The sequence below is a fragment of the Choloepus didactylus genome, chromosome 5 (assembly GCF_015220235.1).
Source record: "Choloepus didactylus isolate mChoDid1 chromosome 5, mChoDid1.pri, whole genome shotgun sequence".
NCBI lineage: Eukaryota > Metazoa > Chordata > Mammalia > Pilosa > Megalonychidae > Choloepus > Choloepus didactylus.
The window spans coordinates 125,526,794-125,540,786 of record NC_051311.1 but is presented as its reverse complement, the minus strand read 5'-3'; the positions used below and the strand labels follow the sequence as shown (position 1 = coordinate 125,540,786).

The 13,993-nt window shown below is 39.4% G+C and overlaps 1 protein-coding gene across 9 annotated transcripts in view; it reads left to right on the top strand.

The window, feature by feature from the left end:
• Positions 1 to 386: 386 nt before the first annotated feature.
• CRPPA (CDP-L-ribitol pyrophosphorylase A) overlaps positions 387 to 13,993 on the top strand; it is a 359,365-nt gene continuing 345,758 nt past the window's right edge. For 5 of the 9 annotated variants that reach the window (XR_005217022.1, XM_037836824.1, XM_037836823.1 and 2 more), the window contains exons 1-2: positions 1,021 to 1,401; positions 13,005 to 13,281. Coding sequence is in view for 8 of the 9 variants with exons in the window: in XM_037836824.1 (XP_037692752.1) it covers positions 1,154 to 1,401; positions 13,005 to 13,281 (525 nt within the window). In the remaining variant the exon portion in view is untranslated. Of the gene's footprint in view, positions 659 to 766; positions 820 to 856; positions 1,402 to 13,004; positions 13,282 to 13,993 lie in introns of those variants that run through there. The other 4 variants (XM_037836830.1, XM_037836829.1, XM_037836827.1 and 1 more) reach the window with 4 other exon arrangements.

Below are 13,993 nucleotides of genomic sequence, written 5' to 3'. Positions count from 1 at the left end.
TTGAGCCTCTCATATTCCAGGAGGGGGGCACACAAACTAAATAACAAAAAAGCAAGGTCCCTTTGTTATGGAGGCTACATTCCAGAGACCTAATACAGGAGTTCGCTAGCACTCCAAATACTTCACTGTATTTTCATGGTAAACATTGTCAGCAAGGACAGTAGTAAATAAGGGCAAGGTGTGCTTCGAGCCTTGACTTCTCCAACTCGGGCTCTACTTCTGCGCAAGGGCCTTAAGGCGGCTCTTGCTCATTTGCTGTGGAATCTTAACAAGTTACTTAAATTCTCTAACCCCATTTCCTCCTCTGTAAAGGAAACGCTACTAATTGGATTGTCGTGTCGATTGTTCAGCCCAATTCTCAGCACTATTATTACTGCTTTGGCTCATTGTTTCCGAAAAGCGCCTGCTCATTAGAATCACCTGGTGTGTGGGGGGCTCTTTAAAAAATTCCAACGCCCAAGTCACACATCAGAACAATTAAATCCCAATTTGTGAGGGTAAGACGCAGGCAGCAGCACTTTTTGAGCTCCCCAGTGGTTCCAGTGAGGAAGGCACGTTTGGGAATCATCTTAATTGGGCTTACTGGTGTTTCATCGCAACACTTGTTTACCGGAGGTAGGATCCAGGAAATCTGCACTTAATGAAAGTCAGATAATGGGTGAGCACACTTCAATCCACGCCCGCCGTCGCATCCTGTGACTTGAATCCAAATTTCTTTCAAATATCTTAAAACGGCGGCGAGGGAGGGGAGGGGCTCGCGCTGGGAGGGAGTCGGCCTCTTGCTGCATATGCACAGTGTTAAGTTTATGAAACCCTTAGGTATGTAGGGTATGCTGATACTTTCACCTGCGGCGACTGCTGGGCTTGCCTCGGGAGAAGTAAAGAGCCAAGAAAGCTCTCCTCCGGGGGCGCTGGGCCTGGAGAACAGAGGCGCTTGCGGCGCCGTGAAAGAAGATCGGCAGTCTCAGCTGCCGCCCGGATCGTCCTTGCGACGCGCGGCGCCGGCGCGGCGCGGCTCGGACGGGCGATTTTTGTCTGTCCGCTCTGCACCCTCCCCTCCGCGTCCCCCTCACCCGAGACCCGGGCTGAGGGCGGGAGCAGCTGCCGGGAGCTTTGGTTCCCGGGCGAGCGGGCCCGCGCGCCGCCTGCCGCCATGGAGTCCGGGTCGCCCGGTATCTCCAGGCCCTTGGAGCCAGGGCCTTTTCTGCGCGGCTCTGGCCGGGCGGCCTCGGTCTCGTCACTGAGCCGGGCCGAGGCTGGGCCTGGGCTCGGCTCCGCGGCAGTGGCGGCCGTTTTGCCGGCAGGGGGGTGCGGGGAGAGAATGGGCGTCCCCACCCCGAAGCAGTTCTATCCCATCCTGGAGAGGCCGCTCATCAGCTACACCCTGCAGGCTCTGGAGAGGTAACGCGGCGCCTGACGCTCCCGCGGTCCCCGGGGCCCATTCTTCCGCTCCCCGCCCTGCCCGCGTCGGCCGGCCCCGCACACCTGCCCTTGCTGCTCCTCTCGCGTTGGTGCCGTAATCTTCGTGGCTTGCTGGGCCGGACTGATGCAGCTAGGCAAATTTGAGCTCCATGCCCACAGCATTTCAGAGCTGGGCTGCTCTGGTTCTTTAAAAGATGGACATGGAAACTGGAACTGCCCACAGACCCCTTTACGTGCCCAAATCTACAACGTGTGGGGACAGGCCGGAAGTGGAGCTGGATAAATGAGGGTATGGCTCAGGTCTCAGGGACGTTTAGTTCTCACTGTGGCCCCTCTGAGGCCTCATGAGGAGTTGTTCTGAGAATCTCTCTCTCTTGAGTTTTGAGTTGTACATCTAGTTTTATCGGAGTTTGGTTCATTCATTTCATCCATTCACCTACAAACACATAATGAACACCTTGTATGAGACAGACTGTGCTAAATTACTAGGTGGAGCAATGAGCAGAATTTTATCCAAACCTTTCAAGACTGGAAACAAATACACGTTTTGATTCTGATACTGAGGTCTGTCTATACACCCTGTGTCTTGACAGAAAAGGGACTGATTAGTTGGGAAATGAAGGGTACGGATGACTAGGGGAGCAATAGTGAGGGGCTAAGGAGGTGAAAAGGAAGGGTTGCGATTTTTATTAATTCTCTTTTGATTTTAGGACCAAGTAATGTTATAGCGGGATTACAGAGGTGCACATAGATGTTGCTAAGGTGTTATAACTTCATCTTGAAGCCAGTAGGGAGCTGTAAAGGGATGTTAAACCCTGGATTGAAGTGAACAGTTCTCATTCAAGATAGATAGCATTCTTTAGCATCACATTTGCCTAAGACTAATGGAGACCTCGCTAGTGAGGGTGTAGTTCAAGGACAGTAATCTGCTGTCTCGAAAGCCCCCCCCCCCCATATATCCCAGAAATAGAAGGGCTCTAGTTGTTTCTTGTATGGTTATTTTCTTTTCTGATTATTGGCATTTGGAAAATGGAAGTTAAACAGCCATAATCACCCTTGTTTATTATAATTAGTCAATGGTTACATTTGAAATGCATACAAACATTGAAACAGGCCCAGTTGCTCTTTCTCTCACTTCTCTCTTCCTTTTTTCTGGGTGATGGGGGATCCCTGAAACTATTGTATGAATCACACATCTACCGTAGTCCCTGTTGTAGACATGGTGACAACATAGCTCACATATGCAGGTACTCTTTTGGGACACAGTGGCTCTTTGCTAGCAGGATCTTTTACTCAGTGATTATTTATAGGGGATTGTAGTCATTTTCACATTTAACCTCCTCTCCCCATCAAAACTTCTGTATTAATTTACATTTTTACATCTTATTAATTTCTGAGGCAGCCTGAGATAGTTGGATACTAAAAAAAATTCCACTTCTAAAGTAAGAGTGTTCTGGAAAGGCCTTGTTTATGGAAAGTAACACAAAAGAATACTTGTTTTCCATTTTTACTTAATTGGTAACAGGAATCATAAAATTCTAACTAATAGCAGTAGTAATCAAAACTTCCATTATGAAATATGTTATGGCTCATTATATTCACTACTGTAATGCCTGAAGAACCTTAGGGAACCTGATTATATTTCAGGTATGTCCCAGGAAATCTTTGGAAACCCTGCATTATAGGTATGTGTGTGGGTGCTTCTTGGTCTTTTGTCAAATGAAAGCCCTTCACTCTTTTGGTAGAAGATGGATTCCATAGGCCGTTGATAGTTTTCCTGGGGCATGGTGCCAAAGGCCTAGGTTATTTCATCCCCAGAGATAAATTATGCAAGTTAAAACAAGGAAAGAAAATGGAAGCATAAAAAGTTTTGTAAAAGTCTTAGTTTTTGCTCTCTGTGCTAGAGGATGTCAGCTCTTCTTCCCCAAGTAGGAGCTGTGAGTATGTCCAGAATTTGAACTCAGGCAAAGCTCACTTTCTATGTCCCTGTTAAGACGGGATTTTCCTTGCTCACGTTTTTGCCATCTCATAGAGGGCTGTGAAGTCAATGCGGGTAATCTTTGGTTCTTAGTTATTATTGACTTGAGGAGGAAACTAAAGACACTTGCTGAAAAATAACCTTTCTGGATTGGTTTGGCATTTGGAATTTTGGATGATTCATTCTACTTCCTTATAAAATGAATGAATTAATTAGGGACTAGGAAAGAAAAGGGGGTCACCCCTGAACTTCATCTCCAAATTCTTAAAACGGGATTAGCAACCATAAAGAAACTTGATCAGTTTTGCTTCTAGGTATACATTGCCATTTAGACACATGTTATTTCTACTCATTTATCCACCTAGTCAAAGACTAAAAATGTAGAGCCATTCAAGGGAAAAGTGGAGGAAGGAGGGCAGCACTTAAGAAATATTAACAAAACTCTGGAAGATGGAAAGGAGATAGAGAAGTGGTAACAGATTTAGTAGACCTGAGAGAGCTGAAATACGAGCTTTTAGATAGAAGAGCTGAGAAGAAGCAAGTTCATTAAAATCACAGAACCTTGGAAAAGTTCAGGAATTAGAGTCATGGGGTACCTCTGAAGGTGGAGGTAGATGAAAGAGCTGAAAAAAAGACTGAGCCTTCAAAAGGAACAATTAGGCCCCAGATCCCTGGCAGAACACTCGAGGCTTATCCTCTGGCTTGGAACCAGTACAGCTTATGGCCAGAGTGAGGTACTCTATGGCAATAGGGGGATTAAGAGAAAGACTGCATTTTGGGGTGGTGAGATCCTTAGCTCCTAAGGTAGATGACTCAAGGAAGATTTTTTACTATTCAAACAACATACTACATATTAAAGTAGCTATTCTTCTATTATTGAGAAATTGGAGGAGATGTTGAAAGAAAATGCATTTCATGAATTGACTGGACTTCAGCTTTGTCCCTTTTTTTTCTTTTTGGAGAATTTGGAAAATTACAAATTTCTCTAATTTAGCCAAGTTCTACTTGTGCTTTATAGACATTTCCTAGAAAAATAATTTTCAGATTAAATGAGATTCAAATATATCTCTGTACCCTCACAAATCTGAGACATGGTGGCTAAAGGTGCTATCTGGAGTAATGAAGGCTCAAAAGTCTGTTAGTCTATCAAAATTATGTGTATTTTGGTATATTTGTATATGTATTATAATTATCTGTCATATGTATATTTGTATAGGTGTATATGTATGTACGTATCTATATTCATATATCCTTTATTCTTAAGATTATGCAACTGATAGTTAAGATTTGTATATTATGGGTATAACTGAAAAGATCAGATGTGACAGCTAATTTCTAGGCTGTACTGAGAACAAGGTCCTTTCAGAAGCTAATTAAAAATGATGTTTCTGGGAATTTGAATGTTTCATTTTGGCCTTTTAGGGGGAATTGATATGCAAGTTATTGAACCACAGCTTATAACTTGAAGAAAACATTATTTTTACTTTATTGAAGAGTAAACTGAGATCAGGGGTATTAGTTTATTAGATAACTATTATTATTTCATGACCTGAGTTTCTAATAGGAAATGTTACTCCAAGAGCAGAAATCATGTGACAGTGGTGTTATTGACAAGGCATAAAGCTTTGGCCATTAAATTAAATTAAATTGTAAAACCAGCTCATGATTGATTAAGTCATGTATCTAAACTGTACTCTTAAAAAATATGTATTCTCTGGGTCTGAAGTAGGAAGTCAAAATTTGTGCCAGTAATCTACTTTATGATCAAAGGAATGAATGTATCATTGAGGAGGGTTGGCTAACCTGGCATAGCTGAAAAACAGATGAAAATGACAAAAACAACAAAAGAAAAAGAGGCAACTTTGACCATGATTATTCACACTTATGGTAGTGGGAGGGATGAGTATTCTTCTGGCAATAGATTTGAACAAGGTCTCTCTGGGCCTTCCTCACAGCTCTTGAGGTTTCTTCAAGTTCTCTTAGGTGAAGGGATACTGCTTAAGATAACTCATTCCTTGATATGGTTCCATGCATACCCCAAACCTTATTATAATTTGACTTTTCATATGAATCTTCTACAGGAAGAAAATGTGTTGTTCCACTGATACAAGCATTCCAGTCCTTGTGACAATAGTGTATATCAATACATATCAATATGTAGGCATTCTAATTCATGTTTCAGTCCCTGTTTAATTTGATGAGTATAAGTCTCCTTGAATCTAAACCTAGATGAATTAAACAAATAGAGTTTTGTAAATTTGTATGTGCTTATGTTATGGAAACTCTGAACCTTGTGACTGAGATAGGGTTGCTTTCTTGGCCTGTTACTGGGAAAATAAATGGAGATCCATTTTTTAAAAAAATAATTGCATAGGACTCCATGGTATGTGTTTCAGTGTATTCAATGTAAATTTATGACTTATTTAATTTTCCTGCAGCATTTTCCCCTTTGTCTTCAATTGTCATGTTTTTGTCTAATTAAAAAAAAAATTGTTCTGTCCTACTCTATTTCTGAAAACCATTGTAAATTCTTTTTCAACAGGATGGACTAGAAATAAATATGTAAATATCAGTTCAGACAAGAAATGTTGATTGCATGAATTTAGCTAATGATAGTGTGAATGGCATAGGGAAGACAAGAGTAACATTTAGAGGTAGAATTGACAGGTCTTAGTGATTAATTGGATATAAGGATTCAGAAAGAGAAAGGTGTTTAGGATGTTTTGCATTGAGTGTTAGGTCAGTAAATGAATTTGACTTAAAAATAGTTTAGTCTTAAGGCTTCATTAATAAAAAGGTCATGTTCTAGTCAGGGGAAGGTGAAGGCCTATATGTATTTCATACTTCAGTGATCTGAAATTTGTATTTGGTTCCCAAATACACTGTAGGGATCCTTCAAGAGAGAGAAGTTCAGAAGGGTGTGGCTGGGGCATGATGACTGGAAACCTTCATGGACCATAGTAAGTAGATTACATGTTGGCAAGGCAATCAGGAGCCATCCCCTTCACATCAGCTCCAGATTTTGCTGCTAAGACTTCAGGATGGGAATGGAGAGATGGCAAGCTATAAATTATGGCCACAGTACAATTCAGGGGCCAAAGTTCCATGAAGGCTGTCATGGAAGTGAGCAGCAGCTGCCACTGCCTTCAGGGCCAAACTTCTGCAGCTGGCTGAGGATGCTTTAGAGGCATTAACAAGGCTGTGTTTCCATCTGTTCTTTTAAAGCATTTGTTTAAATGTTCTGTTTTCAACAGATCTTATTAAACTGTCTGAACAGAGTATTCCTGTTAGCAGTATTTATTCTACTCTGGGAAAAATAACATCTGAGATATTATATTTCTTCCTCAAGATGTATGTAGATGTTATGAGGCTTAGGGGTAGGTTTGTATTTGCCTATGAAATGAGCAAGGAAGGAAACATTCAAGACAACCTGATAGAATCTTGTTGGGCTGCAGGGGGTTAGGTGTGGACTTGCCTTCAGCAAAAGAGGTAGACCAGATGAATTTATTCAGCAAATATTTGTTCAGTAGGCACTGTGTGAGGTACTTAAGGTCTTTTTCAGTCCATGATTCTACATTATTAAATTTTAATACTGTAAATGGCTTTTAATTCATGGCTAGAAAAGAATGAATAAATCTTTTGAAGTATAAACAGTACTTATAAGGCTTGTGAGTGTTGGGTGTATCCTGAGTTGCTGAACAAAATAGCATAATGAGTCCGTTATCTCGTATGAGTGGCCTAAAACAGAGTAACCAAACTTTTTTCTTATTGTAACCTGTGGTAAGACATATTTGAGGGAAAATTTCATGAAAAAACTTATCCTAACTATGTGCTATGCATTCTAATTTTTGTATTTACTTTATTTGTATTTCATATACTCAAAACTCTTAGTGTAAACTTTACTATGCTGATTTAGTGACACATTAATGGGCTCTGAAATCTGCAGTTGGAGGAGCAATTGCAGTTTGAGAAACACTGGTTTAAATCACTGTTTTCACCTAGAGCCACATGCTATTGTTTAAAATCATCTAAGGCCACAGGTATATCTAATTGCAATTATTTGCATCCATATAGACTGTTTTCTATTTGATGGAACATAGAGAATTGTTTTATAGTTATTTTAAGGCATTTCAATAAAACTGGGATTTACCTCTGGGAGTTCATTCATTAATTCATTTAACAAATGTTTGAATGACAACTCTATGCCAAACAATATTCCATCATCTTTCTTCCTCTTAATTCTTCTGTAATTTAAGATTTAATTCAATGTATATTTTCATCAAAAATAGCAACATTATAGCTTTACAGTTTGCTTTTAAGTGACTTTTTCTGATGAAATATATTATTAAAAGGGACAGGTGAGTAATTTAGGGCAAAAGTTAATCTCTTTTCTTTCAGAGATCTCTGATTTAATTGAGCATGTAGTGTGGAAATATATGAAGGACACCCAAATGAGAACAAGCAAAGGTTTTTTATTCAGAGCTTGCTGTAACAAGGGAGTCAGTAACCATCATCTGCCTTTGGCAGAGACTCAAGGTGGGCATAGGAGGAGCAAAGCTTTATGGTGAAAAATAGGGAAGACTTCTTGTATCGGCTTTTTGGAGGCTGTTGGCATGGATAAACTGGAGGTGGGCCAACTATAAGGGAAACATCCTATATGATTGGTTAGGGCATCGTATTTGGCTTTTCAGATTGGTCCTAAATTGCAGGGGTTAGAAACTAAGAGAAGCTCTCTGTTATTGATTAAGTTTAAGCAAATTGTTATAGGGATTGTGGTTTAGATTCTTGGACTGGTTGTTGTAGATGATGGTTTGGCTCCCAGCAATGGTTACTTAGATTTTCGGTCTCAGTTCTGTTTTTGTATGTTTGGCCATTGTCTATTTTTAAATTCAGTCCCTCAGTACTTACAACTTCTCTATTAAAAATGTAATGTGTTATCAAATTAATATACAGTTGAAATATTTTTGATAAAAGTGACTTTCTTCATAGAGTTGCTGTGACTATTAGCGGGATATTGCAGGCAAAATGCTCTACATATACATGGCACCTAACAAATATTCCATACATGTTAACTATTGTTTCTGTTGCTATTATTGAAAGTTTATTATACACCAAGTGCTGGGGCATAGTCTTTGCTTTCTATGAATTGGCGGCCAATGTAGGAAATGGAAAATTAAGCAGAGTACAGTGTGATGCTTGATAAGACAGAGTACTGTGGAAGCAGAGAGCAGGAATGTGGCACACAGAATGGCAGCAGGGAAAGCTTCCTGGAGGAGGGCACATGTGAACTGAGAGCTAAAGAACAAGTAGTACTTAGCCAGGAGTGGGTGGGGGTGGTGGAAGAGATAAGGTTGGGGACTGTGTTAAAAGACAAAGGAAGCAGCATATGCAAAGTGATGCCCTTAGACAAGTAGGCTGAGGTTAAGTCTTGAAGGAGCTTGTTTTAGAGCTTGCAGGGTGTGACATCACATTTGCACTTGAGGAGAAGCATGCAGAAGTGGTGAGAAAGGATTGTGTAGGTGTATGATATGGAGCTGGAGACCAGCTAAGTGGTTGGTACAGTCATTTAGGAGAGAGATGACTGCCTGGATTATTGCCATGGAAGTGGAGACAGAACCTTGGGAAAACCCACATTTCAGAGTGACTGAAAAACTGCCAGGTGCTACTTACCAAGGGCTTTGCTAAATACAGTACTATAAGTTCTACCAACTGTTAAATATGCAAAGAAAAGAGTTGGGGGATGGTGGGCTACAAAACAAAGAGCAACTAACGTTCCATCTAGTTCCAGAATCCCTTTTATTGCCTATACAGATTACTACCTATTTTGTTCTTTAGAATTCTGTATTATTGAATTATTTTTGTTTATTTGTGATTAAAATCCCCTCAGGCATTGGAGAAAACATAAAAGTAATGCTGGCCTTCAAGGAGCCTTAGGATTTAGAAATAGGAGTAAAGAGATACTAAAAACAAAGAAAATAGCCAACAAAACCACACTGCATAGAGAAAGCTATTTTCATTCTTGATTTTTTTTTTCATTGTTACTCATTAATGAGGAGTAACTAACTAGAGTTTTGAGGAGAGTTTCCTTTGTTTTCATATTCCTTGGGGCTGTGCTTTGTTGTGGAATGTCATACTGTTCCTGTTCCCGGTAGATGAAATTGACCAAGGTCATTTATTCATTCAACAGATATTTACGGAGCACCTACTAGGTATTAGGTGTAAATGGACAAAGTAGACATTGTCCCTGCTATCATGGAGCCTACATTTTAGATGAAATAAATTAGAACAATGGATTATAATGATGGAAAATGGTAAAAATATGTTTGCTACCTTTATTGAATAAGATGGTAATTTACAAAAATAAAGTATAATGTATTTATATATTCAGCTATCTTTTTGTTTTTTCTTCCACCTATATTACATAAAAGACAGTGTACAGGTGGTTAAGAACATGGACACCTGAGCCAAACTGCTTGGCTTCAAATCCTAGTCACTTACAAGCTGTATAACCTTGGGAAAGTTTCTTAACCATTCTGTGCCTCGTTTTCCCATATGTACGAAAGGATGATAGAATAAAATTCTTGGGTGTTATGAGGATTACATGAGTTAGAAAATGAAAAATGCTTAAAGCATTGTATGTGCTTAATTAATATTAGCTATTGTTACTTTATACTATGTGGCACTTTATTTTGTGATTCTTTTCTACTAACTCAAATAGATTATTTGCCTTTTAGTGATCTTTTAAGTCCTGTATAAAAACTCCATCTGATAGACTACCATCATTGTTTTTCCTGGACTATAATGCAGCAGCCTCCTACCTAGTCTCTGTGTATCCTTTCTCCCCTACCCAATCCATTCTCTACCTTGCAGCCAGAGTAAACCTTACACTCCTGTATCATTTCCCCACTGCTGCTGTGATGAATTACCACAAACAGATGTTTATTATCTTACAGTTTTGGAGTCAGAAGTCTAGAATCAGTTTCACTGGGCTTAAATTAAAGTGTTGCATTTCCTCTGGGGTTTCTAGAGGAGAATCTATTTCCTTGTCTTTTCCAGCTTCCAGAGGCTGTCCACATTCCTTGGCTCACGCACCTGCATTACTCTGATCTATACTTCCATCCTCACATTTCCTTCTCTGACTGCCCTGCTTCTCTCTCATAAAGACCATTGTGATTGCTTTGGATCCACCTGGATAATCCAGGATACTTTTCCCATCTCAAGATCCTTAACTTAATCAGATCTGCATAATCCTTTTGAGGCAGGCTAGACTAGGGCACTCTGGGCAGGCCAGGAGCATTGGTCAGTTCAAATGGATAGTCAGCATCAAGGCATAGATAGCCAGATGGAGAACAAGAAGAAGGGGCTGAGCAAAAGGAGGACCAAACCCCACTTCTCAAAATCAGCTGAGATAGACAGATGGAGGGAGACAGGAGGGTCTGGGTAGAAGGAGAACCAGACCCCAGTTCTCAGAATCAACTAAGATAAACAGATGGAGGAAAAGGAGGGGTTAAGCCAGGGTAGGGGGGAGAATGGGAATTTCTACCCCCAACCCTGGCCTAAACCATAGCAACAGGCGAACATTTAAAAACCTGGACGTAGCTCAACCTGGTGCGGCCCCCCTCTTGGAGCCCACCTGCGCTGACCTCTCAAGCCTGTATTCCTTCTTACCAATCTTTGCTATTTCCCCTGTGTGCTGGCTTTTTCAAATAAACTTTACTGCTTGCTACTGTTCCTTTTGTTCCTGAATTCTTTCTTGAGACAAGAAAAATGAGCCTGCACTGGAGCTCACCTTGGGTGCCAACCGGGCTCTGGCAACACTTTTGCTTTGTAAGGTAATGTATTCATAGGTTTTGGGAATTAGGATGTGGATATCTTCTGGGGACCATTATTCTGCCTACCACAGCTCTCATCTTGTCATAGAACAGTGCCTAGAACAAGGTGGGGAGGAGAATGGGGGTTAGTGGGAATATACCTTCCTGCTTAATTATTTCCTGAATATACTTCTCTTGCTTCCATTTGTTCTTAGGATTAAAGACCTAAAACCCCTACCATGGCTTGCCTAGGCCTTCAGCTTCTTCTTGAGGATCTCTCCCCTTTGCTCATGGAACTCCGACTACACTTCCTTCTGGCCCCTGAGGACCTTGCTGTGATTTCTTCTTGGACCACCCCTCTCTCCCTCCCTCCAAACCTGTTTGTCTGCTTACCTGCCACTCACCTCTTGGATCTCATTGCAAACTCTACTTCCTTAGGGAATGCTATCTCGGCCTGCTTCATGCTGGGCAGGTGCTCTACTTACATGCTCCCTAGGACCCTGCTTAAAATCAAAAGGCAGTATGCCTATAAAGTAGCCCTTCTTTTGTTCACCAGTCTAGTATTGTGGTAGTCACAAGCAGGAGTATTGAGTTGTGATACAGGTTTGCTTAAAACAGAAGGTAGGAGATTGTTAATTATTGACTGAAGAAACCGATTGTTAACTTTCATGTTTCAGTAAAGAAAGTAGATAGTACTTTTCATTATTCGGTAGTTTTCAGGCCACTCTTCCATCTCTTTAAAAGTCTTTTCAAGACTTTTAACTGTTCTAGCATGAACATAGAGTGTTTCATAGGCTAAGAATTCCATTAAAAATTTTAAGTGACCTTTATTAAGAAATGGCCTTCTGCCTACATTGGTATCATGGATCCGAGGCAGTTTTCCTGATTTGGGGCTGTTGGCTGCAGAACATTGAGTCTATAATGACAGACAGGCCTCAATTAGCATGGATGTTTAAGAGAAGTTTGCCAGACTTTTTACTTTTATAGTTACTAAGTAGTGTGGACTATTTGCTCCAGCAGGTCAGTAGGTCTATATTTAAGAAGATGTTTTACAACAGAAAAAGCAGAAAAAGTATTGCTTTATATTTTGTTGATGACTCAATGGAATAATTCCTTTATTTTACTTTTTTATTGATTTGTGTTTTTTTCTGTTTTATTTGAGTCTAATTTTTATTTATATAAATTTAGTTATTATAGTTTTCCTCCATTTAAACTAATAATTTCACCTTGATGTAAAGGTTTGTGTTTGATTAGTTATCCAGCTTTGTTAGTATTTAAATGGTTGGCTGCCAACTCAATGGACTTCTTGAAAGAGACAATTAACTTTTGGAATTCAAAATGCTTTTGAATATTCCTATTTCCCTTAAGGAAAACTACTTGAAAAAAATAACTTTAGAATCATATTGCTATTATATTGTGTTCTTGCAATTTATTGATTAGTATTTTAAGTCAGAAGTATCTGGGGTATGTGTGTATGTGTGTGTGTGTGTGTATATATATATATATATATATATATATATATATATAGCAAAATGCTCAACCTATCTTTACGTATAGTATGAAGAATATCTGTATCTCTATATAGTGTGAAATACTCATTAATTCTTTACTTTTTCTTCAACCTTATTATTGGAACCCTAAAGCATAAAACTAACTCAGTTTTAATTTTCAGTTTCCATCTCCCTATGCAGAGATATACTGATACTCACTAGTATTTTGGGTTTTTATTAGCTTAACTTTAGTTGTTGTCTAAGATACAATTTACATCAAATGTATATGTACTTTCCTTTTAGAGTATGTTGGATAAAGAACATTGTCGTGGCAGTAACTGGAGAGAACATGGAAGCAATGGAGAGTATTATCCAGAGGTACCAGCATAAAGGCGTCTCACTAGTTGAAGCTGGAGTAACCCGCCATAGGTCAATTTTCAATGGACTAAAAGCACTTGCAGGGGATCAACCCAACTCTAAACTCTCTAAGCCAGAAGTGGTGATTATCCACGATGCTGTGAGACCGTTTGTTGAGGAAGATGTCCTCCTTAAAGTTGTCACAGCTGCTAAAGAGCATGGGGTAAGTGTTTATCCTTCTAAGAATAGATAAATGGAACAAATACTATGGTGTAGTTGATTTGCTGAATTTTTATGGAATTATATGTAAATGTCAAATTTTTAAAAATGGGCATGATGACCTAAAGACATTATAATAATTTGCTTTAGGAAGTTTCTAGTGTTATAGGTTGTGAAATTGTTCTGTAATTTGTCTTTTGCTTTTGTCATTTATCATACTATAATATGAGCTACTTGGAGAAGAGTGGAGTAATATTACCAGAGTATGGATGTGAATGGAACCTTAATGAATGAAATTAAATATGCATTTATCTCAACAATGTCTAGGTGAAATCTCAAAAGTCAATTTGTGGTCAAATTTTGTGTCATGAATTTTCAGAGGTGGTTTATTTACTAGCACAAGCAACTATAAAATATTTTTGCATCCCTTAAAATGAATCATTTTGAGAGGACAACAAAATAAGCACAAGATAGCAAAACACCTATTGTAATTTCTAGAGTGTGTTTGTTTTTTATTATATTACCAGGTAGAATTCTATAAATAACATAATAGATACCAAACTTTAGTTTGCAATCTAAATTTTAGACTTAGTGAGAAAATCTTATTGCATAGAGGTGGTACAGGATAATAAAAATAGGTTGTGGAATGACAGACCTAGGCCCAAATCTCAGTTTTTATAAATACTAATGGTGTGGTGTTTTCCATTTCCTCAACC